General features: G+C 42.2%; 1 protein-coding gene across 2 annotated transcripts in view; it reads left to right on the forward strand.

Annotated features, from left to right (window-relative positions):
• The first annotated feature begins 1,862 nt into the window (after positions 1-1,862).
• FEZ2 (fasciculation and elongation protein zeta 2) overlaps positions 1,863-23,033 on the forward strand; it is a 46,555-nt gene continuing 25,384 nt past the window's right edge. For both annotated transcript variants that reach the window (XM_033176056.1, XM_033176057.1), the window contains exons 1-5: positions 1,863-2,172; positions 9,651-9,759; positions 17,184-17,300; positions 19,222-19,363; positions 21,791-22,059. In XM_033176056.1, the coding sequence (XP_033031947.1) occupies positions 1,913-2,172; positions 9,651-9,759; positions 17,184-17,300; positions 19,222-19,363; positions 21,791-22,059 (897 nt within the window). In that variant the 5' untranslated portion in view covers positions 1,863-1,912. The remainder of the gene's footprint in view (positions 2,173-9,650; positions 9,760-17,183; positions 17,301-19,221; positions 19,364-21,790; positions 22,060-23,033) is intronic.

The following is a 23,033-nucleotide window of genomic DNA, read 5'->3' on the forward strand; positions in this document are numbered from 1 at the left end:
ATAAAATTCTAATACTCCTGGAGCTAAACTAGAGGCAATTTATTTAAAAACATCTGAAAATGTTGACAGTGCTACATTTGGGTTCTAAGAGCAATCATTTTCACTCACATGTGGACACAGCATAACAGGTAAATGGAAATATGAATCAAGAAAAATAAATTAATTTTATCTTAGCCATGTACACAATTTAGAGAGTCTGCATCAACTAGATAGTTTCCTCATAACTTTGTGTGTATAGTCGAACACCTGGAGAAAAATAGCTCTTTGATACTTTGGAGCATCACTTTTGAGTAACGTTCAGATAGCTGAGTCAGAATGTTTTCTCATCAATCCAAAAGCTATTGTTCACTGTTGACTAATTAGTTCTAGTTTTCGGCTAACTGGGGATCAACATCCACTCCCTTCATGGTTTCAAAGGAAATAGGGAACAACATTTCCTTTAATTATCAACAGTATCTTAGGCTTAATCACAGAACTACTTTATTTGATATGGGACAAATCCCTAAAGTAAAACACAACATTTATTGGACTAGTAAAGAAGAAAATGTTGGTATTAACATGTATTCATGAAAATGTGTTTCCGTGCTGCCAAGAGATGGACAAAGTATACTGGGAAAAACTTATTTTCTATTACTAACTTCAGATTTATTTTTCAAACTATGAGCTTGTCTTTCATCACCTAACCAGCTCCACCTTCTAAGTGAAGTATTTGATCATGCCACTCCAGAGATGTCACTCTTCTCAACTACTGAGCATTCATTGCCTCTACACATTCATACTTCCTTATGATATTTACTTTTTCCTCCCTTTAAAAACACTTTTTTTGACTGAGCCTAGCTCTTTTGCCCAGGCTGGAGTACAGTGGTGCAATCTTGGCTCACTGCACCCTCTGCCTCCCAGGTTCAAGGGATTCTTCTGCCTCAGCCTCCCGAGTAGCTGGGATTATAGGCGTGTGCCAACATGTTTGGCTAGATTTTGTATTTTTTGTAGAGGTGGGTTTCACCATTTTGGCCAGGCTGGTCTCGAACTCCTGACCTCAAGCTATCAGTCAACCTCGGCCTGCCAAAATGCTGGGATTATAGGCGTGAGCCGCCGCGCCCGGCCTCCTCCGATTTTTTTGTATTGTAGTAAAATACACACAAAATTACCATCTTAACCATTTGTAAGTGTCAGTGGCATTCAGCACATTACCATTGTCGTGGAACCATCACCACCATCCATCTCCATAACTCTTTCCATCTTGCAAAACTGAACCGCCCAATCACACTTACTTTTTATGAGGTCTAAATAATTTCTTATTACTCTTATCACTCCGACATTGTAAGCCCTGTGCATGCGGCACCCAAGTATTAGTTATAACATACATATAGGGTATCTACTACTAGGCATTGTTCTAAGTGCTTTGCAAATGTTAACTGGCATAATTATTTATCTTTGTATGTTCTGCAGGATCTAGCAGGTGCTTTGCATGTGAGAGCCAAAATATTTGAGGAATGAATTTCGGTACCACTTAAACACTTCTCAGTGACTCTGGCTGTTATTCTGGTTGACAAGTTAGGAAAGGAGCAGGTTACCTTGGGGAAAACGACTTTGGGGCGTAATCTGATATTAGGTTGCAAGTTTAAAGAAGTCCTTTATTTTAGCCACATTTAGGCCAGGTTTCTAATAAGGGAAGCTAAGAGGGAAGTTATTCCTAAATGATAGAGAATATAGGAAGTGACTCAAGGCAGTTAAGGTCTTGGGTTTCTAGGAGCACCGCGTTCAACTACACGAAGACTCGGGCAACGCGGAGACCCAGGGATGGGGCAGCCTGGGATCTGTCCGCCGGGTAGCGGGCGGGGGCGGGGTTTCGGGCAGGGGAGGGGCCGGGCTGGGCCGGCCGGGGCGGGGCGCGCGACTGCTCCGGGCGGCGATGGCGGCGGACGGGGACTGGCAGGATTTCTATGAGTTCCAGGAGCCGACCCGGAGCCTCCTGGACCAGGAGAACTGTAACGCGAGCCCCGAGGCCCGGGCGGGGGCCGGGGCGGGCGGGGGCGCCGACGGTTTCCCGGCCCTGGCCTGCAGCTTGGAGGAGAAGCTGAGCCTGTGCTTCCGCCCCTCGGATCCGGGCGCCGAGCCCCCGAGGGCGGCCGTGCGGCCCATCACGGAGCGCAGCCTCCTGCAGGGGGACGAGTGAGTGCGGGCCCCGGCTGGGAGCGGGCGGGAGCCTCCCCTGCCCCTCGCCCGACCAGCCGGCCCGCCGGCCGCAGCTCCTCCTAACGCTCTCCTTCCGCCTCCATGGACGCGGGAGTCCCCGCCCTCTCACCTCCCTCCTCGGGCCGTCGGCCTCTGCTCGCCCAGCGATTTAAATCCCCTGCCCCCCGCCCGCCAAGCGCCCTGAAAACCTCCGCCTCGGTGCCTCCCGCCCTCCTTCCTGCAAACCAAACCCTCGTTTGCTTTAGAGGGGAATCGCCAGTGCAGAGCCCATAGTTTGAGACGGCATCTCCCGGGGCACGTGTGTCGCCATTCATTCACTCAAGTCGCATTTATTAAGCACCTGCTGAGTGCCAGACGCCGCTTCGCACAGGGAACACCAAAACGACTGGACATTGTCCCTCCCAAATTAGGACACGACGTAGGATGGGAGATAGATGTGTAAACAAATATTTGTATGGATGTAATTAGTGCTGCAATGGTTATATGCACCAAATGTGGGAGACTTAAAAGCGTATGTCTGGGGGAGAGTCAGGAAAGACTATAGAGAAATGTGCAAACGAGATCTGACTGATGAGTGGGAGTGTGCCTGGCAGGTGGAAAAACGTCTTACTTTCAAGGTGGAGTATATTGCCTGTGCATAATTACCAACGAGCGAGGCAGCATTTAGGGCACAGGAATCTGTGGGACCCATCCGAGAGTCCTGGTAGAGTGCGAGCCGCCACAGAGACGAAAACGAAGGGCCCTGCTTACTGATGGTAACGATCGCATGGTCTGGTGGGGAGACCAAGGCATACACAAGTAATATTAATAATTACAGAATCACCTAAGTGCAATGATGGAGGTTCATGGGGATTTGTGAAAGCTGGGGGAGGGGAGGCGCAGAGTTCCTGAGGGCACTTTTTAAACCTCCCTGAGCCGCAATTATAATTTGGTTGAGTTGTAATTAGGTACCATGGTCTTACCCCCAAAAGTAGGTAAATAGGAATGGTGAGAGTAAGGGAACTTGAGCATGTTGTGTATATAGGGGGAAAGGAGCCTCCGGAGAGGCTGAAGGTAAAACGAGTGGAATAAGATTGGGTGCGGTGACTCACACCTGTGATCCCAGCACTTTGGGAGGCTGTGGTGAGAGGATGGCTTGCTTCCAACATTTCGAGAGCAGACTGGGCAATATAGTGAAACCTGGTCTTTACAAGAAAATTTAAAGAATTAATGGAGTTCCATTTTAAATTAATGGAAAATTTAAAGAATTAATGGCGCATGCCTGTGGTCCCACGGACCCAGCTGCTCAGGAGGCTGAGGTGGAGGGATTACTTGAGTTCGGGAGGTGAAGGTTGCAGTGAGTGGTCATCGCACAACTGCACTCTAGCCTGGGTGACAGAGTGAGACTTTGTCTCAAAAATGAGGACATGAGAAGGAATGGATTTTCAGAGCATTAATGGAATGGAGAGACTCTTAGAGGTTAGGGAAGAAGTTTTGAGAGACAGGGCAGGAGTTACAGGCATGGAAAGGAGTTTCCAGCCTGATTGTCTCCTTTCTTCTGTGAAACAAACAGATTTATCAGGAATAAGGTAGGAAGCTTGAAAAGACAGCTTTGGGAGTGGGGCCTGTATACATGGCTGAGCAGTGGCGCAGGCCCACCAGTGTTTGGAGACTATCTCCTTTTATTGGTTCCTCTGTACTGTGTTCTGCCCAGGTGTGGAGAAGGGAAAAATTTATAATTGGATTTTATACACACGTGCATGCAGTCAGTAGCAAAAGATGACATTTTTGGAAGCCTGTTTCCAAAGAGAAGATAATTTTATGTGTATGTAGATTTAGATACTTTGAATCACTAAACCCGGGACACATTCTGGATTTAAAAATTAGTGTAGATTTATTATGTATTTGGGTTTATCAAGAGTAGCTGACTTAAGTCAATTAGAGGATTGCATGTAGATCATTACGAGTCTTTATTTCACTTAGACTGTCAGGAAAGTAGGTTATTTTAGCCTTTGCTTAAAAATATGTTGTTGCTCTTGTTAATGGTATTTAGTAGATGGTATGTTGGTGGTAATTCGTGTCTCTTGACTTGGGAATGCATAAGAAATCTCTTTTTTTTTCAGGAGTTGGGAGCTGGTCATCACTGGCATTGTTTCTTTTATATTACAGAAACATACTCACCATTGCTTGATAGTCTGTTCCAGCTCCCTTTTCACTACGTAGAATTGATAATTGTTTTACTCAGATATTGCTGTGCTTTAGGTCAGGGGGTCCCCAACCCCTGGTCCACAGACCGGTACTGGAACTGGGCCACACAACAGGAGGTGAGTGGTTGAGTGAGTGAGCAAAGCTTCATCTGTATTTCCAGCTCCTCCCCATTGCTTGCATTACCACCTGAGCCACCTCCTGTCAGATCAGCCGCAGCATTAGGTAGGCTCTAATAGGATTTAGAACTGCGCAGGTGAGGGATCTAGTTTGCAGATAGCTTATGAGAATCTAATGCCTGATGATCTGTCACTGTCTCCCCTTACCCCCAGATAGGACCATCTAGTTGCAGGAAAACAAGCTCAGGGCTCCCACTGATTCTACATTATGGTGAGTTGTATAATTATTTCATTATATATGATAATATAATAATAATAGAAATAAAGTGCACCATAAATGTAATGTGCTTGAATCACCCCAAAACCCTCCCCGACCCCTGGCACTTTATTTAACTTCTCTGAGCCTCAGCTTTTGTTTTGGTTAAATATGGATTGTATTATCTACTGAGGTTTTACTTATAAGAGTATTCTGCAGGATTCAATGTTGGTAGGACTTTGACCTCCTTGCAAAAGAGCTGTCCTGACCATTGTTTACAACTGGTTGTAATGCTTTGTGATAAAGATGAAGGCAGTTCATATGTCTTGACTGCAGAATTCTAGAAATCTTTCACTAGAGTTGCCTCTGTGTCCTTCCAACTACCATTGTTTTGACCTTGGTGGAGACTGTTAATTGGCTTTCATTTTCTTGGAAGATCAAAGTCACCCACAGGTGCTTCTAAGTATTCCTTCCCATTTGCCTTTTTCTTATAGCCTCGTTTAAGAAGGAGCAAATAAGCAGACAAAGCAAATGCCTCAAATTCTGGATTGTCTTCACCTGCTAGTGTATCCTACTCAAGTTCCTGACCAGGATTAGGTCTATAGTCACTGATATGGTTTGCCTGTGTCCGCACCCAAATCTCAACTTGAATTGTATCTCCCAGAATTCCCACGTGGTGTGGGAGGGTTCCAGGGGGAGGTAATTGAATCATGGGGGCTGGTTTTTCCTGTGCTATTCTCGTGATAGTGAATACGTCTTACAAGATCTGATGGGCTTATCAGGGGTTTCAGCTTTTGCTCCTTCCTCATTTTCCTTGCTGCCGCCATGCAAGAAGTGCATTTTGCCCCCTGCCATGATTCTTAGGCCTCCCCAGCCATGTGGAACTGTAAGTCCAATTAAACCTCTTTTTCTTCCCAGTCTTGGGTATGTCTTTATCAGCTGCATGAAAATGGACTAATACAGTAAATTGGTACCAGGAGAGTGGGGCGTTGCTGAAAAGATACCTGAAAATCTGGAAACGACTTTGGAACTGGGTAACAGGTAGAGATTGGAGTAGTTTGAAGGGCTCAGAAGACAGGAAAATGTGGGAAAGTTTGGAACTTCCTGGAGACTTGTTGAATGGCTTTCCCAAAATGCTGACAGCAATATGGACAATAAAATCCAGGCTGAGGTGGTCTCAGATGGAGATGAGAAAGTTGTTGGGAACTGGAGCAAAGGTGACCCTTGTTATGTTTTAGCAAAGAGAACTGGTGGCATTTTGCCCCTGCCCAAGAGATTTGTGGAACTTTGAACTTGAGGGAGATGAGTTAGGGTATCTGGCAGAAAAAATTTTTAAGCAGTAAAGCATTCAAGAGGTGACTTGGGTGCTATTAAAGATATTCAGTTTTATAAGGGAAGCAGAGCATAAAAGTTGGGAAAATTTGCAGCCTGACTATGCAATAGAAAAAAACTCCTCCATTTTCTGGGGAGAAATTCAAGCCAGCTGCAGAAATTTGCGTAAGTAGCAAGGAGCCTGATGTTAATCCACATGATCATGGGGGCAAATGTCTCCAGGCCTTGGCAGAGACCTTCATGGCAGCTCCTCCCATCACAGGCCTGGAGGCCCAAAAAGGAAAAAGTGGTTTCGTGGACTGGGCCTAGGGTCCGTCTGCTCTGTGCAGGCTAGGGACTTGGTGCCCTGTGTCCCAGCTGCTCCAGCCGTGGCTGAAAGGGGCCAATGTACAGCTCAGGCTGTGGCTTCAGAGGGTACACGCCCCAAGCCTTGGCAGCTTCCATGTGGTATTGAGCCCTTGGGTGCACAGAGGTCAAGAATTGAGGTTTGGGAACTTCCTCCTAGATATCAGAAGATGTATGGAAATGACTGGATGCCCAGGCAAAAGTTTGTTGCAGGGGCGAGGCCTTCATGGAGAACCTCTGCTAGGGCGGTGTGGAAGGGAAATGTGGGGTTGGAGCCCCCACACAGAGTCCCTTTTGGGGTACTGCCTAGTGGAGCTGTGAGAAGAGGGCCACTGTCCTCTAGACCCCAGAATGGTAGATCCACCTACAGCTTGCACCATGTGGCTGGAAAAGCCGCAGACATTCAACACCAGCCGTGAAAGCAGTGGGGAGGGAGGCTGCACCCTGCAAAGCCACAGGGGCAGAGTTGCCTAAGACCATGGGAACCTGTCTTTTGCGTCAGCGTGTCCTGGAGTCAAAGGAGATCAGTTTGGAGCTCTAAGTTTTGACTGCCACACTGGATTTCAGACTTGCATGGGCCCTGTAACCCCTTTGTTTTGGCCAATTTCTCCCATTTGGAACAGCCGTATTTACCCAATACCTGTACCCGCATTGTATCTGGGAAGTAACTAGCTTGCTTTTGATATTACAGGCTTGTAGGTGGAAGGGACTTGCCTTGTCTCAGATGAGACTTTGGACTGTAGACTTTTGGGTTAATGCTGAAATGAGTTAAGACTTTGGGGGACTGTTGGGAAGGCATAATTTGTTTTGAAATGTGAGGACATGAGATTTGGAGGGGCCAGGGGCAGAATGATATGGTTTGGCTGTGTCCCCATCCAGATCTCAACTTGAATTGTATCTTCCAGAATTCCCACATGTTGTGGGAGGGACGCAGTGGAGGTAATTGAATCACGGGGGCTGGTCTTTCCTGAGCTTTTCTCGTGATAGTGAATATGTCTCATGAGATCTGATGGGTTTATCAGGGATTTCTGCTTTTGCATCTTCCTCATTTTCTCTTGCTGCTGCCATGTGTGAAGTGCCTTTTTCCTCCCGCCATGATTCTGAGGCCTCCCCAGCCATGTGGAATAGTGAGTCCAATTAAACCTCTTTTTCTTCCCAGTCTGGGGTATGTCTTTATCAGCTGCATGAAAATGGACTATACAGTCAGTTATTCAGTGTTTGAAAATTTCTTACCCAGGAGGTTATGAGCCAGAAAGCCAGCAAGTTTAGCGGTCTGCAGACAGCCTCTAATTCTACTTCATGGGGATTAGGGGAGATATGATTCCAACAGAGAGGAGAATAGGAATGGACCATGCATATGGGAGCTTTGCTGGGTAAATGAGTTAGTTCTCTAGAGCTTTTTGGGTTCACATTTTTATTGAGGCTAATTTTATTTTTTATTTTATTTATATATTTTTAGAGACAGAGTCTTGCTCTGCCACCCAGGCTGGAGTACAGTGGTGCCATCATAGCTCACTGTAGCCTTGAACTCCTGGGCTTAAGCAGTCCTCCTGCCTTACCCTCCCAAAGTAGCTGGGACTGCGGGCACATGCCACGGGCCTGGTCAATTCAATTTTTTTTTTTTTTTATAGAGCTATGGGTCTCCCTTTTGCCACCCAGGCTGGTCTTGAACTCCTGGCTTCAAGCAGTCCTCCCACTTTGGCTTCCCAAAGTGCTGGGATTACAGACATGAGCCACCAGGCCTGTCCCTAATGTGCATTTTAAAGCCAAACATCATTTGGGATGTTATGCTTTTAGCATTTGCAGTCCTATTGCTGCTTCTTTTTAGCAGCCAATCCCTATTTGTTACTATGTTATGTCTGTATTTTAACATTTTCATTCTTGGGCTTAATATCTAGGTGATGGGTTGATAGGTGCAGCAAATCACCATGGTGTCCTGCAATGGATCCCGGAACTTAAAAAGAATTTCATTCTTATGTTTATGTCCCAACCAGGATTGTTTTTGTATCTTAGTGTCTTACACACTTGGAAAGAAAGCCTATTGCTTATTCACAATTAGATACCTAATATACATTTTAGGGTGTTTTTTCTACATGACATCTTTGTGTATACCTCTAGCTAGTAAGTAGCTCATCTGTTTAGTGTTTAACTTTACTTATCCCAATTAGATTTCAAGTCAATTGCATCTCTGAACTTTAATTTTTCTTAAAACATCATGTTTTATTGTGCTGATTATTACTTTAGTATTGAAACCTGAATTTTGGTCATGAAATTTGAGTTTGGTATTCTTATCTGGTGTGGTTTGGGACTCTCTTCAATACAGCTCTTTTGAACTAATGCTTAGAGTGATGGAGCTGGAAGGAGCATCTGCTTCTTGTCCAGGTCTCTCATTTATAGAAGGGCAGAGGATACCTAGGGAGGTTAAGGGGCTTGGCCAATAACTCGTTTGAAGAAGGATAGAGACAAGCGTTTGTTTCCCTAGTCTCAGTCAAATGCCCTTTCCATTTTACCCTCTTGCCTCCCTGTAATGCTGTTGGGTAATAAGGTCAGGTAACTGCATTGGATAGAGCCTGTGTGCATTTTATTGTGAACTCCCTCTCCTCCTTTTCATCGTATCTGCCTTAGTGCTTAGCTTCTTTATTACAAATTAGATACTAAATCCTGTTCTCACATTGAGAGTGAATTCTTTCTCCAGAAAAGATAACAAACCTTTTGTTTGAGAGAGATTTTCACTTTTTGAAATGGTCTGTGTGTTTGAAGTTACAGAAGAAAAAGAAGTGCAATGCACAGTTGTATTTATTACTCATGTGACCCTGGAAACATTTCTTACCCTCTCTGTGTTTCAGTTTTTTCATCTGTAAAATGAGGATAATAATGGTTCCCCCTTCTAATGTTGTTTTCGAAGATTACATGAGTTAATACATGTAAATTGCTTAGAACAGCGCCTAGCACCTAATACAATGGAAGTGTTGCCTGTTGCCTATTGGGAGTTTTCTGTACGCCTTCACCTTCCCTTAGGACCTTCTTGTCAGCCCCGTTTTGTGATTTTTCACCTAGTTTTTGTTTAGGAGACTCTACTTTGTTGATGTTTTTCTGAGAAACAATGTGCTTTCTGTTTTTCTCCTTTGACATTTGGTGATCATCTTTCACTGAATGTTTGTTTAAGAAAGACGTACAGAATGTTAATTTTCATTGATTGTAGCTTTCTTCTTTTTAAGGATTTGGAATGCCCTGACGGATAATTATGGGAATGTGATGCCTGTAGACTGGAAGTCATCGCATACTAGGACCTTGCACTTGCTTACTCTGAACCTCTCAGAAAAAGGGGTAAGTTAGGAATTGAACCAACAGAGTTTGAATAACTCATGCTGGTAATACAACTAAAACAGCAGCATTTCTGCTTAACTCAGATTCATTGACCTGCCTCTCATTTCCGAACTTATGGCAGTTGGGGTGGCTCTGTCTTGCTGTCTTGGCTCTAGGGCCATTACCTCACTGGCACATTCCTCCAGTTCTTCTCCAGCACACTCACTTCTGTATGTGTAGCTAAATTTCTATTGCAATTTTTTTTTTTTTTTTGAGACGGAGTCTTGCTCTGTTGCCCAGGCTGGAGTGCAGGGGCTCACTGCAACCTCTGCCTCCTGGGTTCAAGCAGTTCTTCCACCTCAAACTCCTGAGTAGCTGAGATTACAGGCATGCACCACCACGCCCGGCTAATTTTTGCATTTTCAGTAGAGATAAGGTTTCGCCATGTTGGCCAGGCTGGTCTTGAACTCCTGACCTCAGGTAATTCACCTTGGCCTCCCAAAGTTCTGGGATTACAGGCGTGAGCCACTGCGCCTGGCAGTGATGATGCACTGCAACACTCAGTAAAATTTTGATGCACTGAAACACTCAGTAAAAATGCTAGCCTTTGGTTTAATATACTGAGGGTATTGGAATCTCAACATGGAGTTAACTTTTGAATGAGTGTAGTGACCTGCTAGACATGATATGTTGTCAGGAGACTATGTATTCCTGTGAATACTAGAGAACCTTTAAAAGACAATTTAGTTCTTGGCTTTTTAAATATGGTCTTGGCTAACTTATCTTTCTTGAGGGCTCCTGTGTATGTCCTGGTATTATAAAGTGAAGATGCCTTGACTAAGAATGTGAGCACAAGTGATAGGACAGGTAGGGGGCAGAAAAGGGCAGAGAATTACTTGAAATGCAAAATCACAGTGTTAACTTTGTTTAAAGCTGTTGAGAAACATAGTCAAGTTATCTAAATTTCAGGCTGTGTAAGTTCCTTATCAAATAATAATGTAAACTCATGCCAGATCTTGCCTGCTCTTTATTTCGTTAAGTGTAATTATGTGATTATTGGGAGTGTAGTGCAGTAGGCCTGTCAGTATTTTAAATAGTATGGTTAATGTTTTGTTAAAAGGATTTTCTTATATATGTAATCAGAAAAGCCTACTGTTATTATTTTCTAGTAAAATGTAGAATTCTGGCTATATTTCCCAGTATTCAGTAGCGATGGAAATCTTCCTGACTGTGCCAATCATTAATCCCATTAAGTTTTGCACACTGACCTGGCATACATTTAATGAAAAGGAACAAAATGAGGGATCTTTTGCTCTGTCTTATGTTTACTTAGGTCCTGGCTATCATTTTGGGCTTAGTTCAAGTTTCCCTTCCTCTCTGAAGCTTCCTATTACTGTTTTAGCCTTCGCTGATCTCATGGAATTATACAATTTTAGAGTTGGAAGGGGCTTTAAAGGACACTTAATCCAGCCTCTCACTTGGGGGGAATCCCCACCTCCAGCATCTCTGACAGATGGTCATTTAGCCATGGCCTAAATCCCTGCACGGAAGGAAAACACACTCCGCTCTGTGGGAACTGATGGCACTTGTGGGGCTGTGAACTTGGAAAGGACTTGTTATCTGTGCCACGGGGTTTAGTCTTGTTGTCTCATGGGTGCTAGTCCCCAGAGCACTTTGTCCCTGTCTCTAAAATGACCACTGCCTTCTCTTGTTAATCATATGTTTCTGGGTGTGTCACTAGATTGTGACTTCCCGGCAGGTATTTATATTTGTCGTTATAGTAACTATACTGTTCCTGGCACATAGTAAATATGAAGATACCTGTTTATTGAGTGAATAAGTGAGTAGCCTTGTTGGTGAAACTGTAGGGCCAGAGATCATGATAGAAAGGTTGTAAAAGAATATTTTCTATATTATTTAAAATAATGCAGAATGCACTGAAACCAGTCCATGGGTACTACTTTTTTGACATATTAAAAATAGCATAGAAGAGTTTTCATTCATAGTTTCAAAGACAGGCCCATTAGCAGCATGAATGAGACACATTAATCCAATTTCATTGACTAAATATACAGCGGGTGTACTGTATCCTCTGGTTTCGCATCTGCTGCTTTAGCCAACTGTGGATTCAAAAACTTGAAAAAAAAACCCACAGTAAAATGACAGCAATAAAAAATAATAAAAACAAAAAACCAATACAATATAATAACTATAAACCATTTACCTTGTATTAGGTATTGTAAGTAATTTACATATAATTTAAAATTTACAGGAGGATGTGCACAGGTTATATGCAAATACTACCCCATTTTATATAAGGGACTTGAGCATCTGCAGATTTTGGTATTGGGGTATCCTGGAACCAATTTCCCATGGATACTGAGGGACTGCTGTATATCTTGTATTGTTCTTAGATTGCATCTTGGGAAGTCGCTCCCTTTTGCTGCCTTTTGAATGTTATTTTCAATGCCAGGGTAATGATATAGCCACGGTAGTGATTAGTAATGACGTAGAGTTTAATGCAAGTACTGACATTAAAAAGCCTTACTGGCCGGGTGTGTTGGCTCATGCCTGTAATCCTAGCACTTTGGGAGGCCGAGGTGGGTGGATCACCTGAGGTCAGGGGTTTGAGACCAGCCTTACCAACACGGTGAAACCCTGTCTCTATTAAAAATACAAAACTAACTAGGTGTGGAGGCACATGCCTGTAACCCCAGATACTTGGGAGGCTGAGGCAGGAGAATTGCCTGAACCTGTGAGGCAGAAGTTGCAGTGCGCTGAGATCGCGCCACTGCACTGTAGCCTGGGTGACAGAGCGAGACTCTGTCCCCCCCAAAAAAAAAATCAAAAACAGCCTTACCTGGAAAAACTCAGCAGATGAAAGTGAACACGTGATCATTCACCTATCATCTCTCTGTTGTGACATGACTATTCCAGTGATGAATAGAATTGAAATTAGAACTGTTTCTCAGGGAGGATTAGTACACACTGAGTTTCTGAAAAACAAATGGGCAACAAGGACTGTGTAAGAAGCCACCACGTCATGCTATTACACAGCATATAATTAAACATTTTTTTTTAACCTGGCAAAGTTAACTGTATTTACCATTGCCACCTGGTGCTCTATTCGTGCCATGATTAAGCTAAGTAAAATTTACCTTTTGAAAGCATTCTTTAGATTATTTTACTTATAAAACAAAGTCTATAGAAATTTTTTTTTTTGACAAAAGGAATTTTTTTTTGCATTCAAGTGAGAAAAACATTCAGGAAAACTAGTTTGCTAGATTGCAGTTTAAAATTTTTCTTTGAAGATTAAGATGGCACACTTCTAAATTTGATAGGTCTTTTTTAGAGTAAGGCAACTGGTATCTTTCACATTCTTACGTGGGCACATTTTTTCCGGTTGATGTATCTTCAGTTTTATACAGGGAAACAGTACCACCAGGTCTGTATCTAACCCTGGCATTGGAAGGAGTGATGGGAATGCTTGGCAAAGAGAAGGCACATTTATGCCGAATGGGAGAGTGAATAATGATACCCAGGACAGCTAGGGCTAGTTTGCACAGCCTGAAAGGTATTCCAGCTCTTAGCATATGCCGTCTCTGTGGGGAATGGACTTGGCTCTCTCTCTGGAAAGATGATCTGGGATCATTTCTGTTGTCATGGAAATTTATTATAATAGTTTACTGTTATTACTCATGTGTTTTGGCCATAGAACTATTCTAAATCTGGTGCCATTCTTGAATATGCTTATATGATAGAATGCTTCTCATTCATTTCAGCTTAAGAACATCTTCTGTGCTGTATTTCTCCTTCCATGTACATTTCTTTCAGGACAGGGACTTTTGTATGCATCTTTATACCTTTAAGAGTAGAAATAAGAAAAAGATAATAACATCTTCCATAGAAGCAATTTGATTGATTGATTGATTGATAGATTGAGAGGGTGTCTCCCTCTGTCGCCCAGGCTGGAGTACAGTGGCGCCATCCTAGCTCAGGGTAGCCTCCAACTCCTGGGCTTAAGTGATCTTTCCCCTCCATCTTCCTGAGTAGCTAGGACTACACAGGAGCACTGCCATGCCTGGCTAATTTTAAGAAAAAAATATTTCTGTATATTTCTGTACAAGGTCTTACTGTGTTGCTCAGGGTGGTCTTGATTTCCTGACTTCAAGAGATCCTCCCACTGTGGCATCCCAAAGTGTTGGGATTACAGGTGTGAGCCATGGCAACCTGGGCTTCCTTAGGAGTAATTTTTTTTTTCTTTTGAGACATGGTCTGGCTCTGTTGTCCAGGCTGGAGCACAGTGTGCCATCTTGGCTCACTGCAACCTCCACCTCCTGGGCTTCAGTGATCCTCCCACCTCAGCCTCCTGAATAACTGGGAGTACAGGCATGTGCCATCATGCCCAGCTAATTTTTTGTAGAGACGGGATTTCACCATGTTGCCCAGGCTGTTCTCAAACTCCTGAGCTCAAGCAATCCACCCGCCTCAGCCTCCCAAAGTGCTGGGATTACAGACATGAGCCACTGTGCCCACCTCGGATTAATTTTAAAATTAAAACTTTTAGTATTGATAAGCCAGAAGGGGAAAAAGAAAACAAAATCATGGTCCTCAAGCTGAAATATAGGAAGAGTGATTGGGAAGGGGGTGTAAAGGGTTTGAAGTGTAAGGATCGATGAAGCTAATCGGTAGGTCTACTCCATGGTATCGACACGCCTTTGTGATAACAGTGTACCACGTTTTCATCTTCTGCAATATTGAAATCATACATCCCCTCTCATCAAGAGCCTACTCTCTTGATCTTTCTCCTTCTTTTAAACATGAAATTGTTAAAGGAACAGCTGTCATAGTTTAAAGAGTAAATTAGAACTATAGGACTTAAATGAAAAGGCATTCTCTGCTCCACTTACCTCATCCTTGATTTCTCCTTACCAGAGGTGACCACTTTAAATATCAGCTATTTCTTCTAGCAGATAACATGCTCATGCCATTTTACTCGGTATTATTTTCTCCATTTTAGACTTTATTTCTTTATTTTCTACCCAGAGAGTGAAGGTTTAGCTCTCTTACTGTCCTTTGCCAACCCCTGACACCATACCCTCCCAAAAACTTCCCTTTCCCCATCTTCCCAATATAATTACATCAACATCTGGGGTTGAATTAATCTTCATCATTTATATTTACTTTTTTAATGTGCAGTTGACCCATTTTGATATATTTAAATTTTCTCTTTTTCTACTTCGGTTTTTTCTTAGGATACTAACTGCCTTTTTGTGGTTTATTTAGTTTATAATTAGCTGACCCATTCAGCCTCAGTAGAGCCAAAGAACTCATTTTAGTAAATGGACTGCACCAGGTAATCTATCTAGTCCTTCTGCTCTCCCTCCCCACTCACCTCTCCCTCTTCTCCATGCTCTCTGCAGTAACAATTCTGAGTGTTACTCTCTAGTTTAGCTTTACAGTCGTCATTCTGGGATTTTCACTTTACTATCATTATGAGAATTCTCTTTGTCACTTGTTATTAGACCACATGTCTTTTTTCTTTTTCATTTTCCTTCTGGTAGCTTTTTGAGAAAGGGCACATGAGAGGTAAGTTTTTTCAGAACTTGTATGTCTGAAAATGTCTTTATCCTAAGCCCCTGCCTACTTGTTTTAGCTGGATATAGGATTCTAGGATGGAATTTCTCCTAATACGGAAGTTACATTGATGATTTTCTAGCATCTATTGTTGCTATTGAGAAGTCACATGACATTTTGATTCCTGATCCTTTTAATGTGATGTGCTTTTTTTTTTTCCTCCCTGGAAGCTTTTAGATTCTTCTTTTTTCCACACAGTGTTCTGAGTTCATGATGCTGTGTGTTGAAGGCCATGGCCAGGCCTTCGCTAGGCTGATGGTGCAATAAGAAATAAAATGAGAAGGGATATCGTTACTGTGCAGGAGCCTGGCGTTGCGCTGTAGGGTTGTAGGTGGACCCTGCAGTGTTGATGAGGCTCTTCTCCCAGTCTAATGTTGGAAAGTCGACATGCGGGTGCTTCTTCCCTTGGCCCTTCTCACCTGTAGGTTTCTTACTCTGTAGGCTGTGTTCGCCTGCAGACTCCAGATGCTCATGTTATGAAGAACTAGGGAAGCACTAGGGACCTACATCCACTCCATTGTGTCCTCAGCTTTAGATATATATCCTTTGCATGGGTAAATAATTTTGCCAGGTAAAAGTTTATCATTTTAGTTATACACTGTGTAATAGAATGACATGGTGGCTTCTAACGTAATCCTTGTTGCCCATTTATTCTTTGGGAACTCAGTGTGTGCTAATCCTTCCTGAGGAATAGAGTTCTAATTTCAGTTCCATTCAGCACTTGAATGGTCATGTCGTAACAGATAGCTAGATGATAGACAGATGTTCACTTGTTCATTTTAATCTGCTGAGTGTTTTCAGGCCAAGTTTTTACAATCAGTACTGGTACTAAACTCTAAGTCATTATTAAGGGGGCTGTTTATATTGGTGTGGGCAGAGTTAAGGGAAACTAACTAGATGTGGTGCAGTCCCCCAGGCTGGCAACAGAAACTGGTGCTTTAGCTGTCCTGGACGTGAAGAGGTAAGGAGGGGGAGAGATTACCAGAAACTGTGGAGATGTGGAGATGGGCTGTGTAGGAGAAGTCTGCTAATGAGAGCTATGGCTTTGGTGAAGAGCCATAGTCAACAAATGACAGTCTGACAGGGAGGAAGACAGCAGAATACATACCCAGCCCTCACCATCCCACCTTCCGGTCTCCCAGTGTCTGCCAGTAGGGTTGAACCCACCTGGAAGCCAGACAACAAGGGCATCCTTTGATGTCCTCCATACCTCCTGGAGCACAGAGCAGGGTGGAAGATGGTGAGGAGGTGAGTGGTGAATCACCAGCTCAGTTAGGTTTAAAGATGTTCTTGGAGCCTAGGGTTATTAGTTTTTGTTAAGAAGAAATGTGCAATTGGAAGGGCTAAGTGTGACGCTCATGGACAGATTCCGCCTTTCAGGGAGTTGATCATCTTTTACTCAAATATTAGAAGTTAGTTTGCAAGTAACTAACTTTTATGTTTTCTTTAGAATGTTAACGTCTACCAGTCTTACTGTTGATTGCTAAACCTACCCATATTCTCCCTTCTATTCACTGTAAATTCCCTATGACTTGCTAACGAATACTGTATTTTTTCTGCATATCTGTCAGCTTTTATAGCAGCCTTATGCAGCATCTTAGCGATTTCATATTTATTCTACATTCTTCTCATTTCTGTTCAAGATGAATATGTACTCATTGCCTAGTACAGAGTGATTGTAATAATTTCTCCCTCTCGAGGGAAAGCTCTCAATAGTTGCTTTTCTCTGCAGCCTCTTTTACTCAGAGCTGTTAACTTTGTTTTGATCAGGATGTCCTGCTTTTAATGGTGGGTATTTTTGTTTTTAGGTAAGTGACAGTTTGCTCTTTGATACGTCAGATGATGAAGAGCTGAGAGAACAGCTGGATATGCACTCAATCATCGTCTCCTGTGTTAGTGATGAGCCCCTCTTCACGGCAGACCAGGTATAGAGGAGATACTCAGCAACGCAAGGAAAGGAGACTCTAGAGCTGAAAAATGGCTTCTTCTTGTGACAGTAAATGATGGCTGTTGGTTTACTTATCTTTCCTATTTTTTTCTGGTTATACAGGCTTAATAGTTAACTCTTCCACAGAGAAAAATAAGTATTTGTGACCTGAAGCAGAAGGGATTATGTGAGTTGGGAAGATTTCCAACATAGGCCTTGTTGAAGAGTATAGCAAGGTACCAAGGAAAGCTTATTGCTTAACCCCAAACCAGAAAAATATTGTGAATTTCCTTGTTCCTTTAGATTTACCCAAACACGGACAAACTGTAAAGTATCTGTGTAGAAATTATTTAGTATCTTCGAAACCCTCGGTAAAAAGCATTCGCATGTATTAAAGTAACATATTGTGTGCCCCAGAAAGAAGTGAGCATTATTCCCGTGGAATGTGCTAATAAGGTCAACCCCGTATTCACTTAAAACCAGTCGAATCAGCTTTCTCATTTTCTGAATACTCTTCCCACCTCTGTTGTATTGTTGAAATGTGATGCCAGAACTTCTTCCTGAAATAAAATGTTCCATGGCTACTTGGACTGTGAATTCTACCACACTCTATTTTTAGGCTGGAAAGACAAGGTCAGTAAGGAGATACATTATGGCGAGCTTGGGAGGAGTACATTAAAAATTTACATTAAAATTGTGTTATTTGGATCCTCCTTAGTCATATTTGTGGTTGAATTGTTCTAGGCATGGAAAGAATGTGGTGCTTAAAAAAGCAAGGTAATAGTAGGTTGGAGGGTTGTTTTGAGATAGAAGGTAATCTAGGGATAGACACGACCTTGAGAATTCATTGTCCCCTCACTGACCTGCCTAATACCATAAACTCTCCCTGTTTTTAAGAGTTAGAATAACAGATTCTGTAGGATCCTTGAATGACTCATTGTGCCATATTATATTGCCTGTTTTGGAGACTCTTATTTAATTAACATAATCCCATCTCCTTCAGATTTGCCTTTATTTTTCCTTGGTGGAAATGTTACCTGTTAAACTTTTAATTCATGAAGCATGGTAAATATGCTCATGATGTCTTACTCTTTCATTTAATTGTATTTAATTTTTTTTTTTTACCTTTAGGTCCTTTTTTCTAACTGTTGAGTAATTTTCCTGGCTTTCCTTTACATTTTCGCTGAGTTCTATATCCTTCTCAACTTTTAGAATCTGGAACAGGGCAAGATACTGTCGTAAGATTTGAGCAGCACTGTACTAGACAGTAGATCATTGTTTCAAGGCAAATTGTATTTCTGAAGTTTTTCTGCTTTTCACAGCATTTTTCTCTTTGGACTTCTACTTTTTAAGTAATTCAAAAAATCCCTTTATTTTTCATTGAATTAATATATAAAATTTTTCTGCTGTCGAAAGAATATTTTGCTGTCGTGGAGGTAATTTCCCATTTATATATACTTTTTTTGTACTATTGTATTTTCTAAATTTTATGTCAGAATGTTTGATGAGATACGTTTAAATTGAGCACTTAGATGTCTATGGTAAATTTTCTGTTATTTGCTTTCTTCTAACGATTACTCTATGAACTGGTTCTGGTGTGTCTGAAGTAAATTATTATGTGTTTGTAGCATGATTTCCTAGACTTTGCAAGACATGTTAGGGCCTTCTGAACCATGATGGACACAGTAAATTCAACTCTATTTAGGTTTGTGTTTAGTATATTGTAATTTTTTCTTGATAAACCATGTTCACTCCTACAATCAAGATTTTGATTATTCAGAGCATCCACACCTGAACATCATTGGTTAATGGAGAATTCAGTGCATTTCTGCTCTGGGTGCCTTAGGTGAGCACCGTGTTCCAGCTAGATCATTTTCCTTTTGTTTATTTGATTAACAGTGGTATGTATGTTTTCGAAGGTTATTGAAGAAATTGAAGAAATGATGCAGGAATCACCGGACCCAGAAGATGATGAAACCCCTACACAGTCAGATCGACTTTCAATGCTTTCCCAGGAAATTCAAACTCTTAAGAGGTCTAGTACCAGCAGTTATGAAGAGAGTAAGGGAGGCTGCTTAAATTAATGATTTCTGTGCTTTTTGTCTATATCAAATATATAGTATAATCATCTCCAGAAAGCTTTGATTTAATCCTCCTTCTGTTTGTGTCTGTGTCCAGATTTGCTTTTCTGTTGTTGTTGTTGAGATGGAGTTTCACTTTTTGGCCCAAGCTGGAATGAAGTGGCGTGATCTTGGCTCACTGTAACCTCTGCCTCCTGAGTTCAAGCAATTCTCCTGTGTCAGCCTCTCAAGTAGCTAGGATTACAGGTGCCCACCACCACGCCTGGCTAATTTTTATATTTTTAGTAGAGACAGAGTTTTGCCATGTTGGCCAGGCTGGTCTCGAACTCCTGACCTCATGATCCACCTGCCTCAGCCTTCCAAAGTGCTGCCATTACAGGCGTGAGCCACCATGCTCGGCCCCAAATTTCCTCTTATAAGGACAGCAATCATATTGAATTAGAGTCTATCCTAATGACCTTATTTTAATGTCATTAAAGACCATATCTCCAAATACTGTAACATTCTGAGGTAGTAGGGGTTAGGACATCAACACATGAATCTGGAGAGGACACGATTGAGTCTATAACAAACCCCATCATATTTGAAGTGTAGAATAGATATTCAGTAATTCTTTGTCAAATGCAATTCCTGTCTATACAAATAGTCTTATGTGTTACTGTGAAGAATTTTGGGAACCATGGATCTGTTTGACATATATGAGAATAATTAATTCTAGAAACTCTACAGTTGATTTTCATGAAAAATTTCTGAATAACTATAACCAGCCTGTGAAGAGCCTGAGACCGGTTGGAAGGAAGGTGTGTATCTAATCATTGCCATATGACCGGTCTCCTCCTTGAGTAGGCAGTGACAGAGTCTGTATCTGCTCAACCTGTGTTGTCACCTAGTTTTATCTTTATGGCATGCCCAGTCCAAAGCTTAGTTACCTAAAGAACGCTGGTTGTATGACTTCAACATACAGATGGTCAGACAGACCAAAGTCTTTCAGATGGCCTGATTTGACCATGCTTCTGTAGATACGGGCTAAATGGTGTTAAGGTCCTGACTCCCAAACACAGTCCTGATACTTGATATAGATACTGAAATCTGTATTGGTTTGCTAGGGCTGCCAGAACAAAGTACCACAGGGTGGGTGGCTTAAACCACAGGAATTTGTATTCTTACAGTTCTGGAGTCCAGAAGTCTGAGATCAAGGTGTTGGCAGGTTTGGTTTTTTTCAGAGGCCTCTCCTTGGCATGCAGATGGCTGCCTTCTCCCTATGTCTTCACATGGTCTTTCTTCTGTGTTCTGGTCACCCTATTTTATAAGAATACCGGTCATACTGGGTTAGGGCCCATCCTAATGCCCTCATTTAACCTTAATTTACCTCTTCAAAGACCCCCTCTCCACATTCTGAGGCCCTGTGGGTTGGGACTTTAACAGTGTCCTATCTCTCACATGGGGAGAAGTGCTGAGAAAAGACTGAAATGGGGTTTCAGGGAATATTGTTCCCCTTTGTCTTCCCAGTTGTTGTAGTACATTCTTGCACTGCTACAAAGAAATGCCTAAAACTGGGTAATTTATATGAAAAGAGGTTTAATTGGCTAATGGTTCCGCAGGCTATATAGGAAGCCTGGCAGCACCTGCTTCTGGGGAGGCCTCAGGGAGCTTTTACTCATGGTAGGAGGCAAAGCCAGAGCAGGCATCTTCACATGGCTGGAGCAGGAGGAAGGGGGCCTGGTGGAGGTGCCACACGCTTTTAAACAACCAGGTCTCATGAGAACTCTGTTATGAGAACAGCACCAGGGGAATGGTACTAAACTGTTAGAAATTGCCCTCATGATCCAGTGACCTCCCAGCAAGCCCCACCTCCAACACTGGGGATTACATTTCAATATGAGATTTGAGTGGGGACACAGATATAAACCATATCACCAATTTTCAACAAAATTCACAGATTGGGGTGTATGTAATTATGTATTTAGTTTAATTCTTTCAGATCAACTCCTTTCCTGTTCAGAGATATCCCAGAACCCTGCTGAACGTCTTGCAGTTTCTTGTCAGCAGGTGGATTCTGTACTTTGCCTCTGCTTTTGTGTTTGTTCTTTTCCATGTACAAGCCTTCACAGTCTTGACTGAAGTATTATTCATGGAATGATTTATTTGCACAAGTAAAAACTTTCGTTAGACTTTCTTCCCAGCAAGCTGAGAAGTGACTCACCTGCCCACTTACTGCTACTCAGACCTGCCCTCCAGAAGTTTTAGAATTCTGAGATCACACACAGTCAATTTAATTGCTTGGAATATAATTTTTGCTCTTTGGCATTGATTACATAGGTGTTTAGTTATTCCTAGTGACTGCTCTGCTTTGCTTCCTTGAAACGTTTTTGTCTTAATATCTGCTGTATTTTGTTTTTGGTCCTAGGAGTGAAAAGGCTCTCAGTGTCTGAGTTAAATGAAATCCTAGAAGAAATCGAGACTGCCATTAAGGAGTACTCTGAGGAGCTGGTGCAGCAGTTGGCTTTACGAGATGAACTGGAGTTTGAAAAGGAAGTGAAAAACAGCTTTATTTCTGTTCTTATTGAAGTGCAAAACAAACAGAAAGAGCACAAAGAAACAGCAAAAAAGAAAAAGAAGCTAAAAAATGGCAGCTCTCAGAATGGGAAGAATGAGAGAAGTCATATGCCTGGCACAGTAAGTGATGTTTTGCAGGAGGTGTCGAACGCTGGAAACAGGTTCCGTGGTAGTCCCGGCCTTCCGGGCTGGTGGCAGGTGCGACAGGTTGTACATGGGCAGGAGTATTACACTTCTAATCAGAGCCCAGGGGGATTTTATTCCAGAATAGCACTGTGCTCAGTTTCTTCAGAAAGCCGTTTTCTTGACTAAAGTATACTGGTTATCTGAATAATACTGACTGAAATCTTTAGCAGGGAAGTAAGTGGAAGGAAGAGGGGGCAAAAAAGGAGAATGTCTTGAAGAAAAGAAGCTTTAGCAAGTGACCATTTTTACTACATCAGAATGTGAAGAGTGGTTATGTATATTTGGCTAGTAGTTTTTTTTTTCTTATTTTTGCTGAACTCTTATGAATCGTGTGATCAGAAATTAAAAGGGGTTTATTTGGAGGTAGCAGAACTCTGCTCAAGGCACAGATTGTTTGTAAACAGGTTTCTCCTGATTTTTCCGCGAGTCTGGAATACAAGAAGGTAAGTGACATCAGCCATTTGGCCTACTATTTGGCAGACTAAACTGTTACTGACCGGTGAAAACAAGTTTAGAACTTGAAACGCTGACCCTTTGATAAGATTTTTTTGTGTCGAAGTCTTGTATATTTCTACCTTGATTTTGTTTGTGTGTGAAGAAATGTTGGTTTTATTTTTAGAATGGTTGGGTAAAGGGATCTCTTTTTCTCAATGGAACATCTCTTTTTAATTTGTGATATCAATAACATGGTCTTACAAATCACAAACTAGCTATTATGGTTTGCAATAATATGAATTCTGTTTTTGATAGTCTGATTTATCTAAAGAATACTTACCAGAGAAATAGATCTCATTAACCAGATGCTGATGGAATCCTGGAAATACAGTTCTAGGATGTGGGCCACCAATGAGCAGTTAACACAAAGAGACTCTTACCATGTAGCTCATTTATTATACTGTTATTAGCCT

Source organism: Trachypithecus francoisi, unplaced genomic scaffold (assembly GCF_009764315.1).
Source record: "Trachypithecus francoisi isolate TF-2019V2 unplaced genomic scaffold, Tfra_2.0 Lachesis_group17, whole genome shotgun sequence".
NCBI lineage: Eukaryota > Metazoa > Chordata > Mammalia > Primates > Cercopithecidae > Trachypithecus > Trachypithecus francoisi.